This window comes from Crocuta crocuta, unplaced genomic scaffold (assembly GCF_008692635.1).
Source record: "Crocuta crocuta isolate KB4526 unplaced genomic scaffold, BGI_CrCroc_1.0 scaffold452, whole genome shotgun sequence".
Lineage (NCBI taxonomy): Eukaryota > Metazoa > Chordata > Mammalia > Carnivora > Hyaenidae > Crocuta > Crocuta crocuta.
The window spans coordinates 1,499,001-1,526,266 of NW_027528851.1; the positions used below are offsets into that span (position 1 = coordinate 1,499,001).

The window sequence follows — 27,266 nt, forward strand, 5'->3', positions numbered from 1 at the left end:
CATTGACTGTATATTTGAGGGTTTATTTCTGCACTCTATTCTAGTCCATTGATCTCTGCCTGTCTTTATGCCAATACCGTACTGTTTGATTATTGCCATTTATTTAACCTTTTAAAATCTGGAAGAGTAAATCCTCCAACTTTGCTCTCTTTTTTTCAAAATTGTTTTTGCTATTTGGGGACTCTCAAGATTCTATACGGTTTTTGAATGTTTTTTTTTTCTGTAAAAAATGCTTTGCAGTTTCACTTGAATCTGTAGATCTCTTTGAGTACTATTGTCATCTTAACAATATTACACCTTCTGATCAATGAATATAGGATGTCTTTCCATTTATTCATGTCTTCTTTAATTTCATTTAGCAGTATTCTTTAGTTTTCGGTGTACAAGTCTTTTGGCTCCTTGGGTAAATGTATTACTAGATATGTTATTCTTTTTGATGTTACTGTAAACAAGATTGGTTTCTTATTTCCTTTTCAGATTGTTCATTGTTGGTGTATAAAGGTACTACTGACTTTTGCCTGTTGACTTTATATATGTCAACTTTGCTGAATTCCTTTATTAGCTCTAACAGCTCTGCGTGTGTGTGTGTGTGTGTGTGCGCGCGTGCGTGCAGGCACACATGCACATGTGTGTATTCTCAGGTTTTTCTAAATATAAGATCATGTCACCCATGAACAAAGATCATTTTACTTATTCTTTTGTTTCTTTTTCTTGTCTAGTTGCTCTGGCTAGAATTTCCAATACTATGTTGAAGAGAAGTGGTGAAAGCAGTCATCCTTGTTTCACTTGTTCCTTTTCTCAAGGGGAAAATCTTATTTTTAAATCTCAAGTTGTACTCTTAGTTAATCCTGCTTTTTGAAATATTATTTACTTATTCTTCATTGTTTTTAATAAATCTTGCAGGAACATGTCATTCTTGTTAATTAAAAAACCTTTTCCTTGGTGGATTTACTTTTTATTTTCAATAACTTACGCTTTTATTTTATTATTTGTCCTACTTTATTTGGTCTAATTTGGTTATTTTTCTAGCTAGTTTTCTAGCTTCTTGAAAATGTGATTTAAGTTATCAAATTTCAAAATTGTCTTTTTTTCTCATATTACTTTTTAAGGGCATAAGTTTTCTTGAAAGCCTTGTTTTGCTATATCCTAGAAGTTTCTTATGTGTATTTTTATCATCTTTTATTTCTAAATTCCAGCATGATTTCGTCTTTACCCTTGAGTTATTTAAAGATTTCCAAGCATTCTGGAAATCCAGGTCTCCATGAAAGTTTTTTTTTTGCCTGAGTTCATAATCCATATTTTTATATGTTACATATGTACTTGAGAACACTGTGTATTCTCTACTTTTTGAATATAGAAGTGTACATATGTCTATTAGGCCAAGATTTTACTTTGATCATTCAATAATTCCATAACATGACTGATTTTTGTTATCTGATGACTTTTCAAAAATGAGAAGAAATGTCCAAACTCCTGACTGCATTAGTGGATTCATTAATTTTGCCTTCTAGTTCAAAACTGTTTCACATATTTTGAGGTTATTTTATTACATGCCTGCAAACTTATAATTACAGTGCCTTTTGGGGGAATTGAACTCTTTATTATTATATATAGAACCTCTCAACCCTCATACTTTTTCTAATTTTAAAACTACTTTCTCTGATATTAATAGAACTACATAAGTTTTCTATGGTTATCATTTACTGGCTGTATCTTCTTCCATCCTTTAATTTTCAATCTTTGTGTGTCATTTTACAATGTAGGTGTGTTTCTTGCACTGTCTTATCCAAACTGTCAGCTTTTTGCTTTGACCTATTTATGTTGATAGATTTTCAGCTGTTTCTCTCATCTTAAATTATTATTTAATTGCGCCCATATTTCTCCTTAGTACTTTTTAACTACATTTACACCCTTTGGTTTCCTTTTACAGCACTTCATTCATACAGATATTATTTAAATTTTAATACTGAGTTACATGGTTATATATTTCACTTTCTTTTTGACCTGCTTCTCCTCATCATTTTTGGCCTCACTACTTACTAAGGTATTTGATAATTTTTATTTCATCATTTTAGAACATATCTTTTAGATTTCTTTTATTTAGGTACTTCATCCAAAATTGTTTTCAATGTTAGTGTTTCTGGGAAAATATCCTTAAGTATTTTATACTAGAATATTTTTATCATGGTTTAATTTGTGAATGACCCTTCGGCTGGATATAAAACTCAAGTTTTAAGTTCTTTTCTTTCAACATTTAAAAAATATTGATTCTCTTTCCTCTTTCATTCAATTTTGCTGTTGAAAAGTCTTATGTTAATGAGATTCTTATTCCTTTGGACGTATTCTTTTATCTCCTTAGGCTTTTAGATTTTCCTCTTTATCATTGTGTATCCTAAAATTTCATTATAATATGTCTGGGTTTGTTTTTCTATCTGTCTTCTTTGGCATTCTATAGGCCTTTGGAATTTTAAATCAAAATAAAATAATAAGATATATTAAAATAACAAATTTTGTCTGTTATCAATGTATCAGAAATGTTTCTCCATTATTTCGTAACATATTTTCTTTCTTCCAGTTTTATATCTCTTTCTTTCTGAAACTTCTAATTCCTGTATTATATTTCTAATAAATCTATCCTCCAAACTGATTAGATGTTCTTTTATATGTTCTATTACTGGATCTTTTTCTTCATCCTTCCTGAAAGATTACTTCAGTTTGGTTTTGTAGTTTACAAATTCCATTATTCTTTTCTCAGTGTGTCCATTATGCTACTTTTCCATTCCATAATTTTATACTTTTTTCAAATACTATATTTTCAAACCTATTTCTGTTTATTCACTTTGGCCATTTGTATGTTTGTTTGTTCTCATTTTATATTGTACATTATTACAAATATCTTTTGTTTTTTTAGAATGTACATTAGACTAATTTAAGAAACTTGGTTTTATGTGATCTTTTAATTTTTTACATTTTGCTTCTGATATTATCTCACACTGCATGTTGTTTTACTTTTGAAATAGTCATTTTCCTCAAATGCTTTGATATTTTGACTGGTTTACTTGTTTTCTTCAGTGAATATTGGCTACTGTGAAGGGCAATATAAATGAGGGAAGGTCAGAGCACAATCCACGTCAGTCTCTATGACCTCAGTAGTGGAGATGTGAGTAAAATCTAGGATGGAGAACCTCAGCCAACAGGAATCACTGCCAATCACTCCTCACCTCAGAGCAATTTATGAGATCAGAAATTTATGTTTCTTAACCAGAAAGAAGTATTGTCTTGAGGAATATGTTCTACCTCATTGAAAAGATTTTATGATAAATTCTTTATTATATGTCTTTAAAATTTGTGATGTTGTTGTTAATATACTATGTTTCCCTATTGTCATGTGAAACGTTTTGTTTTACTGAAAAAGTAGTGTTTTTAAACTAGAATAATAAATATTCTTCATAAAATATCTATCCAGTTTCCTAATAATCTACAAAATAGCATATTACTTAAGTAACATATACCTTTGATAAAAGTACATATAATTTTGCTTTGTAAGTCTTTTCAAATGTGTATGTAATTTTTAAATTTTCACTAACATTGTATTCTTATATATTTTAATGGAGAAAAAGCACTACAGATAACATGAAGTATAGTACATACTTTGAAATTGAAACCAATTGTCTAATGATATTCACAAAGTGATTAGCCATTTACATGAAATAGAGTAGTACCTACAGCATAAATTTAAATAGGATATTAATCATTATGCTTGAGGGCATAAATTAGACTATAATCAAGGTTAGGAGATGATGTAATATACCTATAGTTGAGCAGGATTAGATTCATTATCAGATTTTCAGCCCCATTTCGGTATTAGGTATAGTCTGACCAGGTAATATGGACTCAGAGTAATGCTATAGTTAGGAACCCATCACTTTATTGTTGCAGTGTATATGTAATATGGCTCCTTTTCTTCTTAACCATTTTTGCAATTTGCCACTGCTGCATTGAAATCCATCTGAATTCAAACTCTTCAGAGAAAAGTGCCCTTTCCCTAGTTACTTCCCTCTTCCTTCCCCCTCACTCCCTATCTTTTTTGTTCAGTACATCCATTATGCTTCTCAAAGGCACAGCGGAAATGTACAATTCAGGATGGTGATGCCTCAGCTTATAACCAAAAGATTTTCAAAAAGGTCTTGGAAACTTTACTTTTACAATATGACTAAGTAACTCACACGTTAGAGAAATATATATATAGTTTTAGGATTTCTTCCTAATTGTATTGTTCTGATATAAGCACTCATCTGCCCAGTTTGATCAACTTCGTCCCTATTTTTCAGGTGAAGAAATTGAGAGGAAATAAATACCTGACTTAAGTGTTCCCTTCCAAGATTTATGAATTAAAAATATATTTTAAAACTGAGTTTATGTAAAATAAAAATGAGGAATCTTAATAGAGAAAATAATGAAAAAATCAGTATATATAAATATATATCAGAATACCACATGCAGTCTATGATGTCCTTATTGAAACACACACCCACAAATATTAGCCTGATTTCCACTGTATTTCCCAACTTCTTTTCCCTCAGATATATATACAATATTTTTACATATAGTTTAACAGATTATTTTGTCAGAATTAATGTTGGTGTTTAAATGTTCTTTCTTCACATTTATTTTCAGTCTCATTTTATAAGTATCAAAAATTTCCCTCAGTTTGAATTGAAGTTTTATAGAAAACAGGAATAAGGAGTTACAGTCTCTGTAATAATCTGCTGTAGCTTTATTTGATTACTTGTATTGCTTCTAGTCCTTAAGGAAAGAAAAAAGTTACTACTTATTCAGTTCTTAGTCTACTGCCCAGAAATAAAATAAAGATACTTAGAATGGAAATATTTTAAATGTTCAAATCCTGCATTTTAAATGTGGGTTGCTCTGGAATAATGAGCATTAACTTGAATTATGAATATTATTTAAATTAAATTTTCTTGGGAAGTCAAATCAATAAGCACATTTTAAATAATAAATTGGTACAATTTTCAGTTGTGTTATAAAACATCTTAGTTTTCTGAAAAATTGTTCTCAAGAAGCACATTAAGAATTGCAGTGTTTCTATAATTAGATGTACCCTATATCCACTGGAGGCAAAAGTAGTTTTAGACTACTTTGGGTTACCAGCTGGGATATTTATAATAATCTAGAACATTAAGTGTGCGATGAGAAAAAATATGCCTTCCAGGAAGGAAAGAAAGTTTCTCACTTAATTAACAGTGTAAGACACATCTTGACTGTGAGTTGCTGGTAGCACTGATGGCATTAAGAAGGCTTCCAAAATGTTCAACCCTTATATCTAGTTTAGGGTATGCAGTGAACTTTCCAGCTTTGCTAATATGGATATTGATTTTGTCCAAATGATTTTTAAAATCATTCATTTATAACCAGGTGATGTGCAAGTCAAACTTCTATAACTTTGTAAATATTAATCAGAATTTTCTTTAATGAATGGACTAATTTCTCTTTTTGCTTAAATACAAATAGCTTTTTTTCTATATATCCATAAACATCCCATAATGATTTTAAAAAGTCAATGCATACTACTCTTGTTTAAAATTAAAATGCTATTTATAACAAATTATTATCAAAAAAGTGGAAATTTTTAAATTTGCATCTAAATATATCAATTTCTATAGATGGTTTGATTCATCTTTTCTTCCTTTTTTCTCTAAAGTTATCTGGAAGCATTTTGGATGTGTATAGTGGTGAGCAGGGAATTTCACCAGTTAATATGGGCCTTACAAGTGCTTCCTGTCCAAGTAGTCTGCCAATGAAAAGAGAAATTACAGGTAATGTTGCTTTTACAGTTTTATCCCTTTGTAAGTCCACTACTTAAGTTATAAGGGACATATATTACCAAGCTAAATACAGTTTTTAAAATATTATCAAAATAGTTAAAATGGGAGAAATGTAGATAGTAAATTTACTCTTTTTTTTCTATGACAATCAAATAGCAAGTTAATATAACTTATAATTCAACTGAATTGACTATTTTAGAAATTGGGCAAATATACACATATGCTCTACATACATAGTTTTCTGTATACATATATATACACATATGTATATATAACAATTTGACCAAGTTGTTCACTTAACAGTTCATTTTGATATTGAATACATGCAGTTTATTAACATGGTTACAAAATAACTGATTGATTAGGGGGAAAAGATTTTTTTTCTGTATGTAGATTTGATATAAAACAATTAGATTGCTCCTTTTTACCTTGCTTTATGGATTTCCTGATAGATTCACATTTAATTTTCTCAGGTATGTAAAAAAAAAACCCTCAATTTTCAATAGTACGTATCAAATTGCTATAACTCAAAACAGTTGTAGGGAAACTGTCAAGTTCCTCCAATATATGGATGAAGAAATCAAGGGTCAAAAGAGTTATTTTCATAGTCATAGAGCTGATTTGAAGCAGATGTGCATCAAAATAAGGATTTCCTGACTTACAATGTCCACTGTTAGTTCCTCCATAAAAATAAAATTTAAAAAGTTAAAATTTCTATAACAAGTTTTTAGTTTGGAGCCCAAACATTGATCTTTATTAATATTTTCATAGTTAATATTAACAAATTTAGTAAGCACAATAGGTCTATTTTGGGGTCTAACCAATATCTCAAAAACTTTTATGCATACAAATTATTTAGATTAAAATGAATTAATACAGTTTTAAATAAACAAGTTTAAATAATTGTATTCCTATGTTACCTGTTTTAAAAACTAGAATAATACAAGAAACACTGCATGAATTATTTATGCTATATACTAAATTACCCCAAAATTTAACAGATTGAACTAATAAACATTTATTATTTCATATAATCTCTATGGGTCAGAAATCCAAAGATGACTTAGAAAATTGGTTCTCAGAGCACCTGAGTGGCTCAGTCATTTAAGCATCTGACTTCAGCTCAGGTCACGATCTCATGGTTTGTTAGTTTGAGCCCCTCATCAGGCTCTGTGGTGACAGCTCAGAGCCTAGAGCCTGCTTCAGATTCTGTGTCTTCCTCTCTTTCCGCCCCTCCTTCTGCTTGCTCTCTCTCAAAAATGAACATTAAAAAAATTGAAAAAGAAAAAAGAAAATTGATTCTCATTCAGTCTTTCATAAGGTTGCAGTCAAGACTTCATCCAGAGGTGCAGACATTTGACACAAGGTGGACTAGAGGATGCGCTCCTAAGACTGTTCACTCATGTGTCTTGCAAGTTAGTCCTGGTTGCTGGCAACTGGCTTTGGTTCTTTACCATGTAGACCTCTCCACGGGGCTGATCAAATGTCTTCACGATATGACAACTAGTGATTCAAGAGACACCGAAGCGGATGCTGAACATGCCTTTATGACCTAGTCTTGGAAGCCACACTGGTCATTTCCACAATATTCCGCTGGTGTCACAGGTCAGCCCTGTTCAATGTGCAAAGGAACTACCAAAGGTGTGAATGTCATGAGAATCGTTTTAGGCCATGTTGGTGACTATCATAAATGCTTAAAACCGTGTAGTGCATAAAGTATCATTTCTTAGAAGTGTGGAGTTGTTTGGTAGGAATATCTGAGAAGTGTAGCTAGTTCTAGCTCCAGGGATGTAGAAATCATAACTATTTATGAACAATGTACGTTGTAAAAATTTAGGTTGGAATAATTTTATATAATCTTAAAATTCTTAAAATAATAATAATGATTGAGCAGTTTAACATTTGCTATGACTTGAACCTCTTTTCATCATGACAGTGATGATCAAATAAGTATTATATTATACCAATTTTACAGATGACGAATTGAGGCACAGAGAATTTAGGTAATAGATTTCATGTCTATTAAATGGAAGATGGAAATACAGATCCACGTTTCACTTTTCAAAGCTTAAAAGGCTCACCATTACCTCTTACTTAAAGAGTACTTTGCTCCAAGTTTCTAAATATTTGCATAAAATATTATTATGGCATTTGGAATAAGTAATATAATATTTTCACCTAATATTTCTGAGTTATGTTGACTAGAGAGGTTGTAAAGTGTAATTAAGCACTATCTGAATTATCTTCTTTTTGATTAGAAACAGATACACGAGCTTTGGCAAAAGAGAGACAAAAAAAGGACAACCACAACCTCAGTGAGTATATTTTCCTTTTTTCTAAAAAAAAAAAAATAATAGTGAAGGAGGAAATGCATGGAGATTAAAATACGTGGTCTTTTATTATCATTCCATAAGTATTTTGAGATCACATAACCAAAATTAATAGTATATTCTCACTAGTTGAGCTATTTTAGGAAATTTAAATGAGGTGAAGGCTCAGAAAAGCTACATATTTTTAGGAAGTGAAACATCTCAAATTGTCTCCTTGATCACTCTGTCTCTTAAGCAGGCTGGGTGTGACAGAGATGAGTGTATTTAGTTACATTTGAGCTCTAGTGTGACTCATTGACTCAAAGAGATAAAAGTGGCTTTAAAAATTGCACACCACTTAAAAATCAAGTAAAGGCTCCATGTTCTCATCTTTCTGTGTCAGTCTGCTCCTCTCTTCCTAATGATAAGTTATCTGAAAGGTATTGCTTATGTTGTACTGCTGAATTCTACCTCTGTAAAAAATGTCTCTGATGCCTTCCTGGGGGTCAGTTTGACTCTGATAAGGGGTCACATGAGATGGAGAAATACAAGCAAGGGAAGTAGTTTAGCAGCAATGTTGAGCTTAATGGTATTTGGTCTTGTCTTAAGTGCTTAACTGTCTCGAGTGAGCTTGACTAATGCAGTATAAGCCATTCTGTTTTGCAAGCCACATCAAAAAATGAGAAGAGAATAAGATAGAATGAAAATAAATAAAAACATTAAAGCTCTAAAACTAACCACGAATGTTCTTATATGCGGTTAGTAGAAGTTGATTCTACATGTAGCTGTGAACCCTGTGGCCTTCTGTTCATATTGCACCTGCCTGCATCACAAGGCGATCAAAGTCTGCTGACGTGAGATTGTGAGGGAAGAGCTTACATGTGGTTCTGACTGTCCTCAGTGTCATTGTGGAGAGGAGCATGATCTGATTCCCATAGCCCTTAGTGGTAGAGCAGATAAGCTTTGGTGCAGACTATGAGACAAATAGAACATGAGTTGGGTGGGGAGGGGGGAGCGGGTAGTTGTTGATAGAAGGAATTAATACAGCAAGGAACTACTGGCTTCTCTCTCAGTTTTCAACTTGTTAATTCATTATTATTCTCCTTGTTCTTCACTCCTCTTCTCTACATCTGCATTTTAAATAACAGATCATTTAACATGAAGTATGATAGGCACCTGGTATGTCTATTGTCAAGTATCTTCTAATCTGGATTCCCTTACTGGGAGATGTTGCTTTTTGGAGATATCAATGTTAAAAATTTTTAATATGTTTTCAATATGATGTATCTAAGACAATCCCTAAAATCTGTGAGGATCGTGGGAAGAGGACAAATGAAAACTCACTTACCAGAAGTCTAAATATTTAAAAGTTGTAGCTCAATCTCCATTAAAACATGCTCTATTCTTTCTAAAGACTGGAAGGCTAGGTGTAAATTCAGAATTCTAAGATCATCAGAACTCTGAGGGGAGATTTCAGAGTGAGGCAAAGCCAGCCCTCAGCCAGCAGCCCATCTCACTTCTCTCCCCACTCCTTGTTCCATTCTGTGCTGCCAGTGGCCTCAGACATGAATGTAAACACTCATCTTGTACATTTTAGCTCCACACCCATCTGTTTAAATGGCTTCCCCTTGTCTGCATCTTGAGCCTAGAGGTGAGCACAGTGCTGTCATGGTCCTCCCTCAAAAGGATGGACTTGGAAGTGGCCTCCATAGTCTCTGGAAGTGGGCTCAGAGCATTGGGAGGATATTCCTGGAACAAGTTAGCCAGTGTAGTTTGACTCTGTGGGTGACTTGCTCACTGGGGAAGGATGTGGTGAGTATGGGTCCAGGATAGGGGCCTCTCTCACCTTGACCTAAGGACAGGAATGAATGAATGTACCAAAATTGTGAAGAGTGAAACCACACATGGCATACAGTAACTTGGTAATTTCTTAAAACTTGACTGTTTTACAAATAACTAGTACTGGGTATGAAAACATTGAGGAACCTAAGTTCTTATTATAACTAGCCATTAAAAATTTATCAAGCACAATCTAAGAAGAGTAGAGGAGGAACTTCTGATACTTTACATAAGGTGCATTTAAATAATAGATTTGGGAGAAATAGTCTAAAACTAAACCAGTTCCCTATTTTGAGGTAAAACTATGAACATCCTTCATAGCTATTCTTCATCTTATATTTAAAAGTCTGTTTTATAATATAGAAGTGAGTATGTGTGAACATAGACTTATTAATAATTCTTACTGTGAAATATGTATGTATTTCTATTAGCTTTACTTTTGCTTACTTTCTTTTCTTGTTTTTTAATGTGGTGTCATTGTTTTTTGAATCACCTGCACTGGGAAAAAAGGATCAGCAAAGAGGGAAAACAAACTCTCTCAAGAATCAATTATATTCCACTTTTAGAGTAACCCCAATATATTATTACTGAAGGTCAAATCCATTAATGGTGAATTGCTTTATAGAGACAATTGTTATCTTTCATGATTTTCCTTATTTCTGGTAGCAGATCTTAATTTTTAGCATGTATAAAGAATGTTCAAATATTTTTGATGTATGATTTTCTTCTTCTTCATGAACTTTTTCTTCCTTCACTTCCTGGAAAACTTTTAAAATGTTACCTTTTGGAAAAAATATTATATAGAACTATATGTTGTGGTTCTTGATTCTAGGAATATAAACTATAAAACTCACTATACTGTATGAAACTGCTTTTAGATAGGAGTAAATATAGGAAACTCTATTTATTTGTATATCTGACATTTATTGAATATTTATTAGAGGCATAAAATCTCCAAAAGTAATTAATTCATGGAAATGCAAACAGAGAAAACAGTCTCTGAATAAGAATTTATGCCAGAGTTCTCAAAACGTAGGCCCTAAACAAATAGCATCAACATCACCTGGGAGTTTGTTAGAAATGGAAATCTTTGGGCCCAAACTCAGACCTACTAATAGGTTTGGAATACAAATCCATTTTTACAGTCCTTCTACATGTATCTAATGCATGCCACAGTCTGAAAACCACTATTCTATATATCATTGAAAAAATTTTAAATTAGAAAAATATATTCACAGTCTAATCAACATTTATTAGCACCTCCTATATGCCAAACCCTCTGAGGATAGAAAAATGTGGAATAAATTGCCCCTGCCTTCAAAGAAGTCACAGTCTAGTTGGGGACACACACGTACCATGTGCCAAACTTTGTGTCAGGGCTTCAGGGATTGTATGAGAAGACTAAGCATGGTGCAGACCTTGAAAGATTATGATCCTGATGGGTGCATTCATATGTGAAATGATGATCCAATAGGATAAATATATATATAAATGCAAATATATTTTTCAATATGGATAAGTATTTTAGCATTTCCAAAAAAAGTGAAAAAACTGGTTTTTGAGAGAAAATGTTTTTAAAACATTATCAATAATAGAATCACAATTTTAATGCTGTTATTTTTATTTTTAGAATTAAATATATTTGGATTTTTATTTTATTTCTGAATACTTTTTTGACTATATGGAAATTATTTTGCTTAATTTTTTAAAGATTATTATTAAAGTTTACAGCTGACCAAAAGTGAATTGTGTTTTAACTCGAATAATGAATATTTTAAATAAAAAATATTTCTTTTTCAATAGTTGAAAGAAGAAGAAGGTATAATATTAATTACCGAATCAAGGAGCTTGGCACTCTTATTCCAAAGTCTAATGATCCGTGAGTTCAACAATCATTTCTATAATAATGATATGGTTTGACTACACCCCAAAAAATGGGTGGGAGGGAGCAAGGGGAAGGGAGAACCAATTATTAGGAATCTAAGCAGCTTATGGTATAGGTAAAACTACTGCTGGTCTTCTTATTAAGTATCTACTCAAGACTGATGGTTATTAAGCATCAACGTTGTTACTAACATTTGTCCCTCTGAGATGTAGGAGATAAGAAAACTATTTCTTCTCAGTTCATAGCAGGTCTTTCTAAATGGCATCAATATTGGCAAATTTAGTGGTAATATCAAATCTTGTCTATGATACTGGTATACTCAGTTTATGGTTATAGCAATTCTTCCAGTGTAAGATTTATATGCACATGGGCATTGAATTGTTGGGTTTTCAGCTGTCTCAAAATTCTGGAGGCATGCAAGTAAAAAAGTAGAATTGTGACAACATGCTGATTGATGCCAACCAATAATTGGTTATTGTAATTACATTTCTGCCACATTTTGGTGTCATACACACTTAAAGTTATTAAGCAAGATATTTGAGGTTGCAGGAACTACCTGATTAATCAAGGTATCAAGTTAGAATGTTGAATGTTTCTCCAAAAAAATAAAAAAATGCTGTGTCACATTAATAATGACTTGAAAATGTTTCATTCAAACTGAGAACTGGTGTCTCCTGATACTGGAGATCATCAATTATTCAAAAACAATGATGTTTGATAAAGCGATATTAGTGAAATGTGGAATACTTTTTCCCTGAATCCAAATGTGCCAATTCATGTAGACAATTCAATAATTTGTAATAGAAAGAAATGTAATATTTATCTTCGTGGACATATAGATGGAGAAGGAATCCCATGGAATGGTAGAAAGAGCTCTGCGTGGAGCATCTGAAGAGCTTGGTCATAGTGTAGGCCCCACTGTTAACTCTTCAAATCTTTTATTATTTAAAAAAATTTTTTTAATGTTTTTATTTCTTTCTGAGAGAGTAAGAAAGAGAGACAGCGTGAGCAGGGGAGGGTCAGAGAGAGAGGGAGACACAGAATCTGAAACAGGCTCCAGGCTCTGAGCTAGCTGTCAGCACAGAGCCCGACGCCGGCTCGAACCCACTAACCAAGAGATCATGACCTGAGCCGAAGTCTCAGAAAAGTAAGAAGCTTTTCTTTCTTACATAAACTGCACCAAAATGTATAGTCTATTTTAATTTCTTTAAAATAAAACAAAAATGTACACAACCTAAGTACAGATGGACTTTTAAAATGAGTATACGCTTATTTTTTTTAATTTTTTATTTTTTTTTTAAATTTCTGAGAGAGAAAGAGAGACAGACAATGTGAGCAGGGGAAGGTCAGAGAGAGAGGAGACACAGAACCCGAAGCAGGCTCCAGGCTCCAAGCTAGTTGTCAGCGCAGAGCCCGATGTGGGGCTCCAACCCTCAAATCGTGAGATCATGACCTGAGCCGAAGTCAGACGCTTAACCGACTGAGCCACCCAGGTGCTCCCATACACTTATTTGTGACAGCATATTTTTTAGCAAGCAACCTTTATGGACATTTTAACTGAGTTTTTCCAGAACTTTTAACATAATCTTCCTACAAACAATAACTCTTTTTATAAATACCTTCTTTTTTGGCATTCATATTTCATTAGCTAATGTACCTATAATTTAATTTTATTATCAACATAACAAATACAATAAGTATGCACTTAATAACTTACCAATAAGTACATGGCACTACAATGATAACAGAAATACCTGGACATATCAGAAGGTGGCCTATTGCCCTCTATTACCTACTTTGTCCTAACAGCAGTGAGTGAGTGTCACAAAGGGAATGGAGAACGTTAATTAACCTTGACTGTGATTGGATAAATGTCAGTTAAGAAAGGTTCTCTTATAACTGGTGGAGCTAACCCCCAGTGCCTGGGTGCAGTTATATGCAGAAAGCACATGGGACTTTAAAGCTGGGTTGTGAAACCTAACTTACCATCCTCACCATGCCTTTAAGGCACCAATTGTATGATTGGAGTTTTATAAACATAAAACCAAATAATATATATGAGAATACCATACACATTATAAATCTCACTTGGGGGATTATTATTCTGTATGTTTAAGAAACTTTGGTTATAAAAAGTCCTCTTTCTACTTCTAATTTACTGTCTAGAACCAAGAACGGCAAGCTTTTCCTGGAAAGGGCCAGATAGTAAATATTTCTAGTTTTGTAGGCCATATAGTCCATGACAACTTTCTAACTCTGTTATTGTAACATGAAAGCAGACATAGACAATATGTATATGAATGAACATGGCTGTTCCCACTGAAACTTCATTGCAATAATAGACTGCAAGTTGTAGTTTGTCTACCCATGTTCTAGGATAAAGAAAATCAATTTATCGTAGGATCGTATCTGAAAGAGACTACCATTGGGAAAAGTTGATTGTAAGTGTTCTTAAGTGTTTTTTTCTTCTTTATGGATCTGGGAAAGAGGTATGATTATTTATTTTAATTGTATTATGTTATATGTATGGAAATGATATTTATTTGGGGTCTAATTGAAAACACATTAATTGATTAGATGTTAATGGTATCTATATGTGGCTCTGCGCACATAGTATAGCATAGACAGAAGGGACACTTCACTGTCAGCTCTGTTATTCCAGAGCTACTACTCTGTTTCAATGCATCTTATCCCTTGTTTTTTTGTGGCCTCACCTAAACACTAGTTCTTCTCTCTAGCGTCTGCCAACATGAATCCCATGGTTGAATCCAGAACATAACCTCTTTAAAACTAGGATCTATGGGCCTAAGGAGTAGCCACTTGCTCTATGAAACTATTTTGGATTCATTTGTTGAATTTACAGACACTACTATGGGTAATCTAAAAGTTACAGAAAATTAATTAGTAGAGAGAGAGTGTGTGGATAAAATAGAGGAGGCAAGTTTCACTTTGAAGAAATGTTATTACTGTGTTGTGACAATGATGGAATTAACAAGTGGATCAAAAAAATCAAACAAGATTTCAGTTTGAGTTTAATACGTTTTAGACTAACTTGTTGTACCATTTCAAAGCACTTGTTTGCAACCATTAAAATTCATAAAATATTTTTAGGGGCACTTGGGTGGCTCAGTTGGTTGAGCATCTGACTCTTAATTTCAGCTCTAGGCCTCAATTTCTCGATTTGTGAGCCTTGAGTCAGGCTCGTGCTGACAGCGGGTAGCCTGCTTGGGATTCTTCTCTCCCTCTTTGTCTGCTCCTCCCCAGCTCATGGTCTTTCTATCAAACTAAATAAATAAACTTATAAAATGAAATTCATAATTTTTAAAAATAAATATATCAGATTACAAAATTGTCTAATATGGGATTTTTCAGATTGTGTGCTATAACCTATTAATGGATCACAAAATCAATCAAATGGGAAAGATTCTGCATTTTTAAACAAAGAAGGAAGAATAGTATTGGTATTATCGGATTATTACATACTACACCTAAAGGGAATAGTAATATCTTGTGAAACATTTTTTTTTTTGCAGTTTTATGCACTGAGAATACACTGGTTCACAGTAGAAAACATAATTCTTATGGCAGATGCATTTGAGAAAGTGTGAAATCCACAGATTTGAAAAAGAGCATTGAATTAAGTGAGGAAAACTGGGGTTCATCTTCTAAACACCACATGCTCTTCGGCAAATAGCAGAAACCATGAAGTAGTTGACCTCGGAGGACCTTTCCAGCTCATGATTAGAATAAACTTAGTGGTTGGCTTAGGGAATCAAAGCCAATACCTAGAGACATTTTGAATTCTATGAAGTTGCCATTTTTAATGTATCAAAAACATTCAGAAATTTGTAGGTCATTGCTAGGTCAGAAGGGTAAGGTCAGAAGGGAAAATAATATAGTGAACAGCTATACTTGAGATAATATGTGCTGAAAAAACTTAAATGAAAAAACAAACTACCAAGGAATGACAATCTCTTGATCATTGATTGAAAAAAAAAAAAAGAAAGAAAACCAAATGAAACTAACGAACATGAAAAGTAAGAGCTTCTACAGATGTGTGGTAGTGGTCTACCTCATATAATGCTTTATATAAGGTCTGACTTATATAACCATATTTATAAAAAGTCTTATTAGTGTAAATGAAATATACTGTCAGAGCCTGAATTATTCTATTGGTACTAACAAATTACTCTTGTGTTTTTTTTGTTTTTTTATTTACGACCTAGATGACAGTTTTTTAACTAAATTGATCTGGGTTTTTTCCCCCTCTAATGTCAGAACTTTCTCTTGCTTTTGTGTAAGAATGGTGGTTGAAGCGGTATATGAGACTTAGCAAGACTTTCTATGTTAGGAGTAATAAAGTGTTGATTGAAGAAAGAAAAAAATCAAACTTGTCATGGTGTCCTCTTTCTTTCTTCATTTTTTAATGTTGTTAAGTGGATGTGCACTCCTAAGATGACAGACTGTATATTTTCCATACTTTACCTGACCACATTCCTAATCTAATGTGTGCATTAGAATGCATAGCTTTTAACTCCTCAAAAGTTTAAAGTTCTTCAAAGAGAATCATTTGGTAGAAAATGAAAAGCCAGTATCTACATTTATTCCGTAGGCATGCCTTGTTGTGTATTAATGTAGCTGTCATAATGTTTTTAATGACTAACTGTTTGAAATTATCTTGAGAGAAAAACATCTCCTTAATAAATTTGTAAAACAAAAATATTTTTTAATGCTTATTTATTTTTTAGAGAGAAAGAGAGAGAGAAAGATGTAGAGTACCCCAGGGGAGAGCAGAAAGAAAGGGAGATGCAGAATCCAAAGCAGGTTCCAGGCTCAGAGCTGTCAGCACAGAGCCCAATGAGGGGCTCGAAGCCACCAACCATGAGATCATGACCTGAGCCAAAGTCAGATGCTCATCTGACTGAGCCACCCCGGTGCCCCAAAAACATTTAAAAAAGAAACCTCATACATTAAAATGGCTTTAAAAATAGAGTGAACTTTTAAAAATTTAGTGCAAATAATGTCAGGTAGAAATTGTCAGAAGACCCATTCTGTGATCTCTATGATCATTTTGAAGGTTTAATTAGACCTAAATAAACAGCACCTTAAACTTCAAAATTGACCAGAGTTATCCTCTTTCTATTATTTCTTTTCTTCAAGTTTTCCCTCCAATGAGAAGAAATGAAACAAAATTAGAGCCATAAGTCTCCTGCTGACTCTTAGAGTTTTAATCCAAGAGTCCAATACCTTTTTAAGTTACAGGTACTTTTTTAGTTTAATGACAAAAGTAGCCTCTTTCTGCATAGCCTTCCCGTCCCCTGATAAGTCACTGTGAGTGGAGTAAGACCAGCAATTCGTAGACAACTGACAAAGCATTTGCACACTTTAGACAGACACTGGTAATGGGTTGGTGACTTCCAGTAGAAAATGGCTTAACCAGGCCCTAGTAAGCATTTTCACCTGCTGGTAGAAACATGTATCTTCCTTTAATTTGTTACGGCTGATAGAAATATCATGTAACCTGAACACCCAGGGAGGCATATGCAAATCAGATTTTTCATAAACTGTATCTTCCCACTTCTGATTATTTAACAAAAGCATAGTAATTTCAATATATCTCACATAGATCATAGAAACCAAAAATACATGCAGTGTAATGTCTTCTTAAAATTTTCCTGCATGCTTACTGTATGTTGTATTAAAAATAATCTTATGGCTCTAAACTAAAAATTCATCAAGGTTTACAACAGCCCTGATGAACTTTTAGCAATTAGCTTGGCCTCATTCTCCACATGTATTCTTAACTCTCATATAGGATCTAATTCTTTGATGTATTTTTTCAGATGTTAAAATCGGTAGCCTATTTCATGATTCCAGATTTATCATTTCTCCTGTCTTCAAAATAAGTTTTAATAAAATATTTTTTATGCTATAACCTGAAAGGTTATCTGGTTGTATTTAATTATTTGCACTTAAACTTATTTAAAAATAGGCATCCTGCTTTGTAAAAAAAAAAAAGTATTAATGGCTTTTGTGTAGAAAAATTTGCCTAACGATTCTAGAAAGTTTTGCTCTATTGCTTAAAGTGATGTTGCCGAACTCTGATTTGTTTCACAATCACTCAGGATCACCATTCAGAAGAAACCTTATTTTTTTTTTCTTAGAAGCATAAAAGCAACCTTATTAGAAAGTAGGTTAAAAGATTGGTACATTTGAAATGATCTTAAAAAATTTAGGCTTAAGTCCTCAGTAATGTACATTTCCTAGTTCATTAATGCAGAAATACTGCACATAGATTTTAATCTCAGAGTTAATAATAAAAGCAATTTTCACTAAAAATATAAAAACTGTAATGGTAGAATCATGATATTGCATTTAGCTCTCCCACAAAAAGTCACTTTATTACTTTCTTTTGACACTTATTTTCATTCTGGGATTAATTTTACTATATAAGGGCTTCTTAACTATTCTATTAAAATTTCTATTCAGAAGCAATAATATCTAAGAGTGAATAATAGTCATGTAAATCATTATTTCATATTAATGTAAAAGATTTTGTAAGTTCTTATGAATTCTGCTGACATGCACAATTGTGAAAAGGTTATCTCTCCGTTCTATAGTGATACGCGCTGGAACAAAGGAACCATTCTGAAAGCATCAGTGGAGTACATCAAGTGGCTACAAAAAGAACAACAGAGAGCTCGAGAATTAGAACACAGACAGAAGAAATTAGAGCAGGCTAACAGGCGGCTTCTACTCCGAATTCAGGTTTTTATAAAAATGTTGCTATGAACCACATAGCTTATATATAACTTATCCATCATCGTTTTTATTCATTGTCTCATTTATTTTTTTCTTATTAACAATTATTTTTTTCCTTCCAAAGGATAATTTTATTGCCTTTTAGAAGCTCATGAATTGAGTTGTTTCAATTAGATTTTGATTAGGAGTCCAGGATCAAGGTGGTTTTGGAAATAGAGTAAATGACAGCAACTAACTGCAAAATGCAGAAATTAGAACAAATTTTATAAACACACAATAGTATCCCAGGCGAAAATTAATAATAAGTAAAACATTTGTGTCTCTGGATAAAATTGGACACTAAGGACACTAAATTCTTCTCTCTCCCTTTTATTTCTTTAGTAACATTGCTATGGATTTCATTGCCTCAAGGCATATTGTACCGGTATATATTAAGTCACTCCTCATCTGCTCATGTGACACAAAATATCAAAATATGGGTTTTCATAACTCTCAATATTTTTTATGTGAGCATGCTTATTGCCAGGTAAAGCACTACTTTGTTTCCATGAAATGGCCTTATAGTGAGAAATGAATCAGGAAGAATAAGTGAAATATTTTCCACTATCTCCAAAAGGCTGTATTGCAATCTGAGCCACTGTGAACCATTATATGTTATGTATTCCTTTAAACAGCAATGGGAGGAGAATTTTTTTTTAATCTGTATAGTTTTCTCAGGGTTATTTTTCTGGCAAGAGAAATATACTATATTCCATTACTTGCAAAGAATATTATAGTATGTATTACTCTTCATTTGAATGCTTGTTAATATTTTGTTTCTATTTCTGGTTTTCTGGTTTTCTACAGTCAAGTCCACCTTCAAAGCCATTATTTAATTATTCTTGTGTGCTATTATTGCAGGAACTAGAAATACAAGCTCGTGCTCATGGTTTGCCAGCCCTGGCTTCACTTGGCACAGTTGATTTAGGTGCTCATGTCACCAAACACCAGACCCATCTTGAGCAGAATTCAGTAGACTATTGCCAACAACTGACTCTGTCTCATGGGACCAGCCCTGAGCTCTGTGATCAAGCTATGGCCTTCTCTGATCCTTTGTCACACTTCACAGATTTATCATTTAGTGCCGCTTTGAAAGAGGAACAAAGATTGAATGACATGCTCCTGGATGACACAATATCTCCATTTGGAACAGACCCTCTGCTATCTGCCACTTCCCCTGCAGTTTCCAAAGAAAGCAGTAGGAGAAGTAGCTTTAGCTCAGATGACGGCGATGAGTTTTAAAAAACAAACAGGCTCGATTCATGCGAAGCAATTCTGTGCGGATGCTAGGCAATTACGTTCTGTTTCATATATTGCTTTGGCTTAATTTTTCCAAAAGGAATATACTGTTCATGAGAAACTGATTATAAACAACAGAAGAATTCACAGGAAGAAGAAACATGGTATTGAAGAATTATTGAGAACTAAAAAGGATTTTTTCTTCTTTGACTAAGACTACTTAGCCCAAATCTACTTAAATTTTGTTTTCCTGGAAAGAGGTACAGCATAGGAAATAGCTTTCTACTGATGTTTTAAAAGTAGCAATGTAGTGATGTACCATTAGAACTAACAAACTTCAGGCAGTAAACCTACTGAAATATACAAACCTTTTCTTAGCTATTCACTTCCAACTCCTTCCAGTCTTACCTTAGTTTTCAAGTATCAAGCTCAACAGATCTGGTAGTTCATTGCCTCTCTCCTCTATCTGGTGGGACATGATGCTTGACGTTCAAACTTGACGGAGGAAATAGTTGAAAGACAGATTACCTTTGACTTCTAATTGAAAAGTGAATCTACAACGAACATTAGAATTTTCCACAATAAAATACCAAAAATGTGTAAAAACTTTGCTTTCTAAAATTAGACCCTAATTCCTTTAGTCAGTTCAATTATAGTAATTCTATTTATGGAGACATTCTATTGTCAAAGAAGGAACACACTGAATACTTTTCTCAAGAATCTGAACTAAAATTTTACCACTTCAACAAAGATACACTTACACACAGGCACAGCAACGTAGGTATCATATTTCTTTTTTATTTCCTTTCACTTTTGTGATTTTCTAATGAGCATCAGAAATCACATTCCAAATCCTCTCTTTTTCAACAAAAAGACATTTTGGATAATCAATTTTAGTAAATGAAACACACACACACACACACACACAACCTACTAAGACAATTTCTAAGCTATCTAAAATTTATCGCTGTCTCTAAAAATGCATGTAAATTAATTAGGTGATACAGTGTGGCTCCAAATTGACAATATGGAAAATTAGTTTGCCAGCTGACAAAATTATTTGTAAAGCAGACTCTTTTTATTACATTGTGCTCTGAGTGGAGGATAGATCTCCATTCCCATAAGTAGTTAGAGCACCCCATGAATTTGCTAGCTTTGTTAGCATTTGCTAAAAATGTTTATAACCATAATGCTTTATTCAAAATTTTCTCTCTTGAGCTTGGCATTGGGGGTTGACTTAACCAAGGCTGTTGCTCTGTGCTGAACCTCTATGAGTGATCATCTGATCTATGAGTATTTATGGAGAGATAATCAAACTGCAATGGATCCTGTGACAATGTAGAACAGTGAGCAAGCTCTGGTCTTACTCCTCAGGGAGTAACAAGGCTACATGAGAGACAACAACAAAAGATAAAAGATGCATGAATTAGACTCTACCTAGTACAGTATAAGCTGTAAATACAGAAGGTCAGAGAAAATGAAAATAAATGAATAAAGGTTGAAGAATCACAAAACTCTATGGGAAGGCAGAATGTAACTTCTTTTAAAAGCATAAATATGGGGGAGAGGAAGGTATGTTATGGAATAGTATTGACCAAGTGGTAAAAGTTAGAATAAGTTGAGGCGGTGTCTCCATGGAATTTTTGTTAGAAAGATCTGACCACCCTGGAAGATGCCAGGTTGGAAGTCCTGGAAAATAATATTGGCAACAGGTTGTGCAAAACCTTGAGTACCAGGATGAAAAGATTGGTATGAATTGAATTTATTTTACTGGAAGAGAGAAGCCTAAAAATTAAAATGCTACAGTACATTACTGAATAATTTGGAGGTAATCTTCCTTGAATATTACCTTTGGGATAAATTTTTGAAAGGATGCTTTAGGTATTACTCAGAACTATGTCATCACAAAATTTGAGACATATGCTAATGAAAGTGGGAAAATATTAAATTCTTATGTTCTAGGAGTTATCTCAGGCTTAGCTTACAGCATTAGTTCAGAGTTTGGAGAAATAAAATAATTTTATTGTTTGACATGAAAAAATAATTCTAAATTTATAGGAATAGTCATTAAGGCCAGATAGATAAATTCATCTGAAGTATGCCATGTGAAAAAGGGCAATAAGATACACTTTCTCAAGAATTTTCTAGACAACATTATATACTTTTGACTTCATGGTAAAATCCCACTTTATAATCTGGGTCGATAGTTTACTATAACAGTATAAATCATAGAAAAGGAATATATTTTTGAGTCCATGCAAAACACATTCCAGATAGAGGCTAATTTTTATTTTCATTTTATCCAGTATTCTCATTTCTTTATACTCTGAGGAGACTTGCACTGATGATGTCATTACTCTGTCATTATTTTCCATCCTGTTAAAATACTACTACACAGCCCTGAAACACGTTCCTCATAATCTTATCTAATGGAAGGACTTGACACAGGTGGTAGAGCCTGGACAAAAGAGATCTGGAAAGGGTACTACTAATATTTGCTGCTACTTTCATATTGTAATAGCTCCAGGGGACTTAAAATGGGTAATGGGTTTTTAAAGACTGAGTAAAGAGTGGTGCTCTGTCACAGTTAACTGAAATAGATTTAATTGTAGTCAGTAGTTCGTTTTAATGCATTGAGAATCTAATGAAAGTTATAGACTTCCCAGAAAAATAAAGAGTTGTATATACAGCCCCAAATTTGCATTGACCAAAAGGTTTTAGGAAACTCCTGAATGTCTCGTTGGATGCCAGGTAAAAAATTCCTGTATCAGTTCTGTTACTTTCATGGATAGCATTGTAGCTATGTATCTATCAAGAGCTAAGTGAGTAGTTAATGTCATATACAGTGATGGAGGAGGGAGCCCTAGTTATCTTATCTGTATATCACTCTCTCAACCCCAAAAGTGAGGAGGTTGCCTAGGAAAGTGAAAGTGTACCAACACTAGAGTATTCACAAAGGAAACTGTTTACTTATAAAGTAGACCCCTTCCAACATCCCCTATTGTTTATATACCTCCTATTATATACTCATGTTATATATTTATAGGCCAGTTTCTCTATGATTATTGGATATTGTAAACATCTGATGATAACATTGTAAAATGAACATATAAATATCAAAAATATATAAATCAAAAGCAAATTGTTTGAGTATCTAAGAATCAAGAGAGATCCTGGGGAAATTGATAGATGTCTAGAATATTTGTGTAGAAATGAGACTTACTGCAGTAAAACAGGTATACTGTTTATCAAACAATTTTGTCACAAAAAGCATCAGCTGTCACTGGACTATTAATACACAATTAACCAAGCTTTGTTCATTCAGTGAATCAGTGCATAATTGTAATTATAATAAACTTTGTTTAAAATAAAAGTTTTATTTTAATTACTTTTTGTTATCTTTTCAAAATAATGTCCCATTCAATCTTTTGTCTCTATTTATTATAAAATATTGGCTATCACCTTTTCATGGATTCATATTAAGCAGGCCTTTCTACTCCCAAATTATCTTGAAATAACAAGTACCTCCTATGAGTACCTCTTCATATTTTTTTCTTTTTTAGTGTCCTTTCCCATAACTGGAGAATTTATATATACAGATTAACTTTCCTCAGTTTACAGACATGATATCAGTGACAATAGCCTTCTTTTGTGGGTATAAAAGCTCTAAATAATAAATACCCAGATGAGCTGGGGACATTGAGAAATAGCCTTCCTCCTTTTTTTTTTAACTCATTTTTCCCCACTCACATGACTGTAAATAAAATATTTAATAGCTCTTACTTTAAAAAAATTAGGTATGAGTTTCTTGATTTGGCATGCTCATTTACCTTTATGTCAGGGGAGAAGTTAGCTTTCCCAACGTTAAGAAGAATGTATTTTTTCTTTGTTTTTATAGATTGAGGCATATTGGAATTTTCTTATACATCAAAGTATCATGAAAATACTTTTTTGCTGTTCTGATGTTGTGGAATTTTGATGTTTAAATTAATAAATGTCATAACTATAAGTGTTTTAATGTTTTTACAATATCCCGAAGCTGATACTTATGATCTTGTAATATCTAAGATGTAGATGAAAACTGGAATCAATTAATCACTTGCTGTGTTATCAGCACGAGATCAACCATCTGGGTTTCTTGAAAACACCTGAAGAATTGAATTTGGCTTCAGTATTGATAATAACGCAGCCTATATATGCTACATGGAATGACATCATTTGCCCTTCCAGTGCTCTGCATGTTGATAAGATGTCAACCTGAGTTAGTGTAAGTTACATACACAGAGATTTCATTCAATGTACTTAACAAATACTAAACACATTTAGAGTGTGTTGCTGATCTAATGTGTCATATGACCTTCCTATATCACTAGTCTTTGCATATATCAAAATTTTTTCATTTTTATAATATTTAATTCGTAAACAAGGAAACTGTTCAAAACCTGATAAAAAAAATAGTTATCTTAAAATTTTTCTGTGAATTTCATAGAGGATTTGAGTGTATAGGATATCAGAAGATAGTTATTCTGATTTTTAAAAAAACAACCTCCCACTGGATTCAACTAATTGATGAAATGCCACTATCCGTTGCTGTATACATAAAAGGGAACATTTTGTCATCTTCTTGTGAAAGGATTTGTGTATGTATTTCTGCATATCCAAGTTGTTTCTCTTAACCCTCAGTAAAATGTTTTTTTATTGACGTTTATTTAATAGGATTCAAAAATAAAGACTTTTGTGTTTGCAATGCTACCTCCCCCATTCCTGCACTACCATTTTATTTCAAAAATTCTGTATTTTCAACTTTATTTTTTCCACAGAAATAAATGTTATCTCTGTGTTATTTAAAGCTGGTCGTTATACATACCAAACAAATGAGAAAATATGGAAAATAAATGGTAGACTATTATTTTGCTGAAAGAATTATATACGATCAGAAAGTTACATGTTATATTAATCTTTAATATACTAAAGTTTAAAACCTAAATTCAAGGATCTTATCTAACAGCATTGTAGTTGCTTATGACATACAAGGCTAAAACTAATTTAGCTATTTAATCTTAATAATAACGTAGTTAAAACTCTTTGACTTTAATAGTGTTCTATACATATGAATAGTTAAAGTAACATTCCTGTAACTTTAATCTAACATTGCTTAGATCAAGAAAACATTGCTGGTGTAATAAGACCATAGGATTTGTAATTATTGCTGTTTTTCACTTTTTTTTAATATTTTTATTTATTTCTAGGAGAGAGAGAGAGAGAGAGACAGCATGAGCAGGGGAGGGTCAGAGAGAGAGGGAGTCACAGACTGAAACAGGCTCCAGGCTCTGAGCTGGCAGTCAGCACAGAGCCCGACGCGGGGCTCGAACCCACGAACCGCGAGATCATGACCTAAGCGAAAGTCGGACGCTCAACCGACTAAGCCACCCAGGCGCCCCTGTTTTTCACTTTTAATAGCAAAGTATGTGTCTTATTTTATAGGAAAATGAAGAAAACTGGTGTGTACTCTAATACACACACAAATCTTCGTGCACATGCTTTTAAAAATGTACCAATATTTTCTTCGTATATATTAAATGAAGGCATACACTTATTAATCCCTTTAATGTACTTTTTATTCTGCCTTTGTCTATAGACTGCACTGGAAAATACAGAAAGTGGGTTAATCATCTGAAAGGATACTTAACAGCCCTGAGACTTCACAACTGACAACCGCTCACTACACAGTCCATGCTGAAAACAGTGATCCAATATTTCCCTCTTAATGAAAATAATTGCTACATTCTTTATTTTAGTCTCCTGCCATCTGCTTTTCCATGCTGTTATGGTTTTGATTTATGGAAAATATTTATCAAACTCTTGCGAATTTGCTAACAGGCATAATTGTAAGTGAAATCACCAAGAAACTCTGCAAAATCTTTTAATATACTAGATAGTCCCCAGACAATCTAGGATAAATAGAATACTGTATTTTAATATGTAAAACATTTTAAAGCTGCTAATTGGTATTGACTAGACATATCCCTTGATGATGAAATTAATAAGGATTTCAGTTAAATGTTAAGACACTCTGATATTTAATACCATGTTTATGAATTTTCTTCTACATACCTGCTTCAAAAATAATAAAACAGGATAGCTCTGAGTTGACTATAGAAAGTAATATTTTATATTCAAATACAGGTTCATTCCTTTTTAAAGTTGTATCATGTGAATATTTTTAAAGCATTAATCAATGCCAAAAATACTGATCAATATGATAATTTCTGTGTGGAAATAAATAACCAATCTAATATAGCTTTAAAAAGTTAGGATAATTTTTTGGCCCTCTATAGACTACAAAGTTAGGTCACTGAATGGATGTTATACCTGACTATTTATTGTGTATGTAAGTACATGTGTGATGTGCTTGGGAATGGGTACATAAACCCACGTGAGAGCTTATAACAAAGTTTTCTAATGTCATTATATTAGAAATGACTCTACATATAAGAATATGTTATTCTTAAGTTATTATTTATTGGAACCTACATTTAGGCAACATTGAAGCTGTCCCCAAATCTCTTATATTAGAAACACACACACACACACACACACACACACACACACCCCTTGCTCTGAATCGAGTCAGAGCTGGAAAAGATGAAGACAGCTGTAACACGTTTTACTGTTTTTGTTAAAATAAGTGATATATGTAGGTATCAACCATTTAGATATAAGCATTGGGTTTACTGACCACCAATACTATTTACCACCTGAAGAGTTCTAGCTATGGGGTGGTTAAGTGGTAAAATACCACAAGGCTTATTGGTTAAGTAGTGGATACCCATCGTGTAAAATATCTATCAGTTTCATTAATTGGCAACCAGAAGACAAGAATAGAGCATTCTAGATTGTGATGATTTTGATAGGACCGACCACACTGCGGTTAAGTATATGATTCGCGTAATAAGAAAAAGGTGCCTGCAGGCTATTGTTCCTTACATGGATTAAAATTTACATATTGCTTCTCCTTATGTCAAAACATCTGGTGCCTGCAAATGCTAACGTTTCGTTAAAAAGTTTCACAAGCCAGGAAAAGTGGATTGGAAACATTGCATGGGAATCATTCAAGCATTATAATGGAATAAGAGCTATGTTCGGAAAAAATTAAATGGCTGCAAACAATCCTATAGTCAAGATTGTAATTTATTTGCTTACGCAAGTGAAAAGTGATGCTGTGTGTCTGTGGAGAAAAATAGTGTTTGAGTTATATGGTTATCTCTTCAAAAATACTTATTTCATATAATTACATGGAGCAAGTGGGTTTCTAAGTCCTTCAAGACTTTACAATGACTCTTAACA

The 27,266-nt window shown here is 33.0% G+C and overlaps 1 protein-coding gene across 7 annotated transcripts in view; it reads left to right on the forward strand.

The window, feature by feature from the left end:
- Positions 1 to 23,307, forward strand: part of TFEC (transcription factor EC) — a 127,907-nt gene extending 104,600 nt beyond the window's left edge. For all 7 annotated transcript variants that reach the window (XM_077756040.1, XM_077756037.1, XM_077756038.1 and 4 more), the window contains 5 exons: positions 5,723 to 5,837; positions 8,105 to 8,161; positions 11,798 to 11,873; positions 18,500 to 18,647; positions 19,542 to 23,307. In XM_077756040.1, the coding sequence (XP_077612166.1) occupies positions 5,723 to 5,837; positions 8,105 to 8,161; positions 11,798 to 11,873; positions 18,500 to 18,647; positions 19,542 to 19,922 (777 nt within the window). In that variant the 3' untranslated portion in view covers positions 19,923 to 23,307. The remainder of the gene's footprint in view (positions 1 to 5,722; positions 5,838 to 8,104; positions 8,162 to 11,797; positions 11,874 to 18,499; positions 18,648 to 19,541) is intronic.
- Positions 23,308 to 27,266: the final 3,959 nt, after the last annotated feature.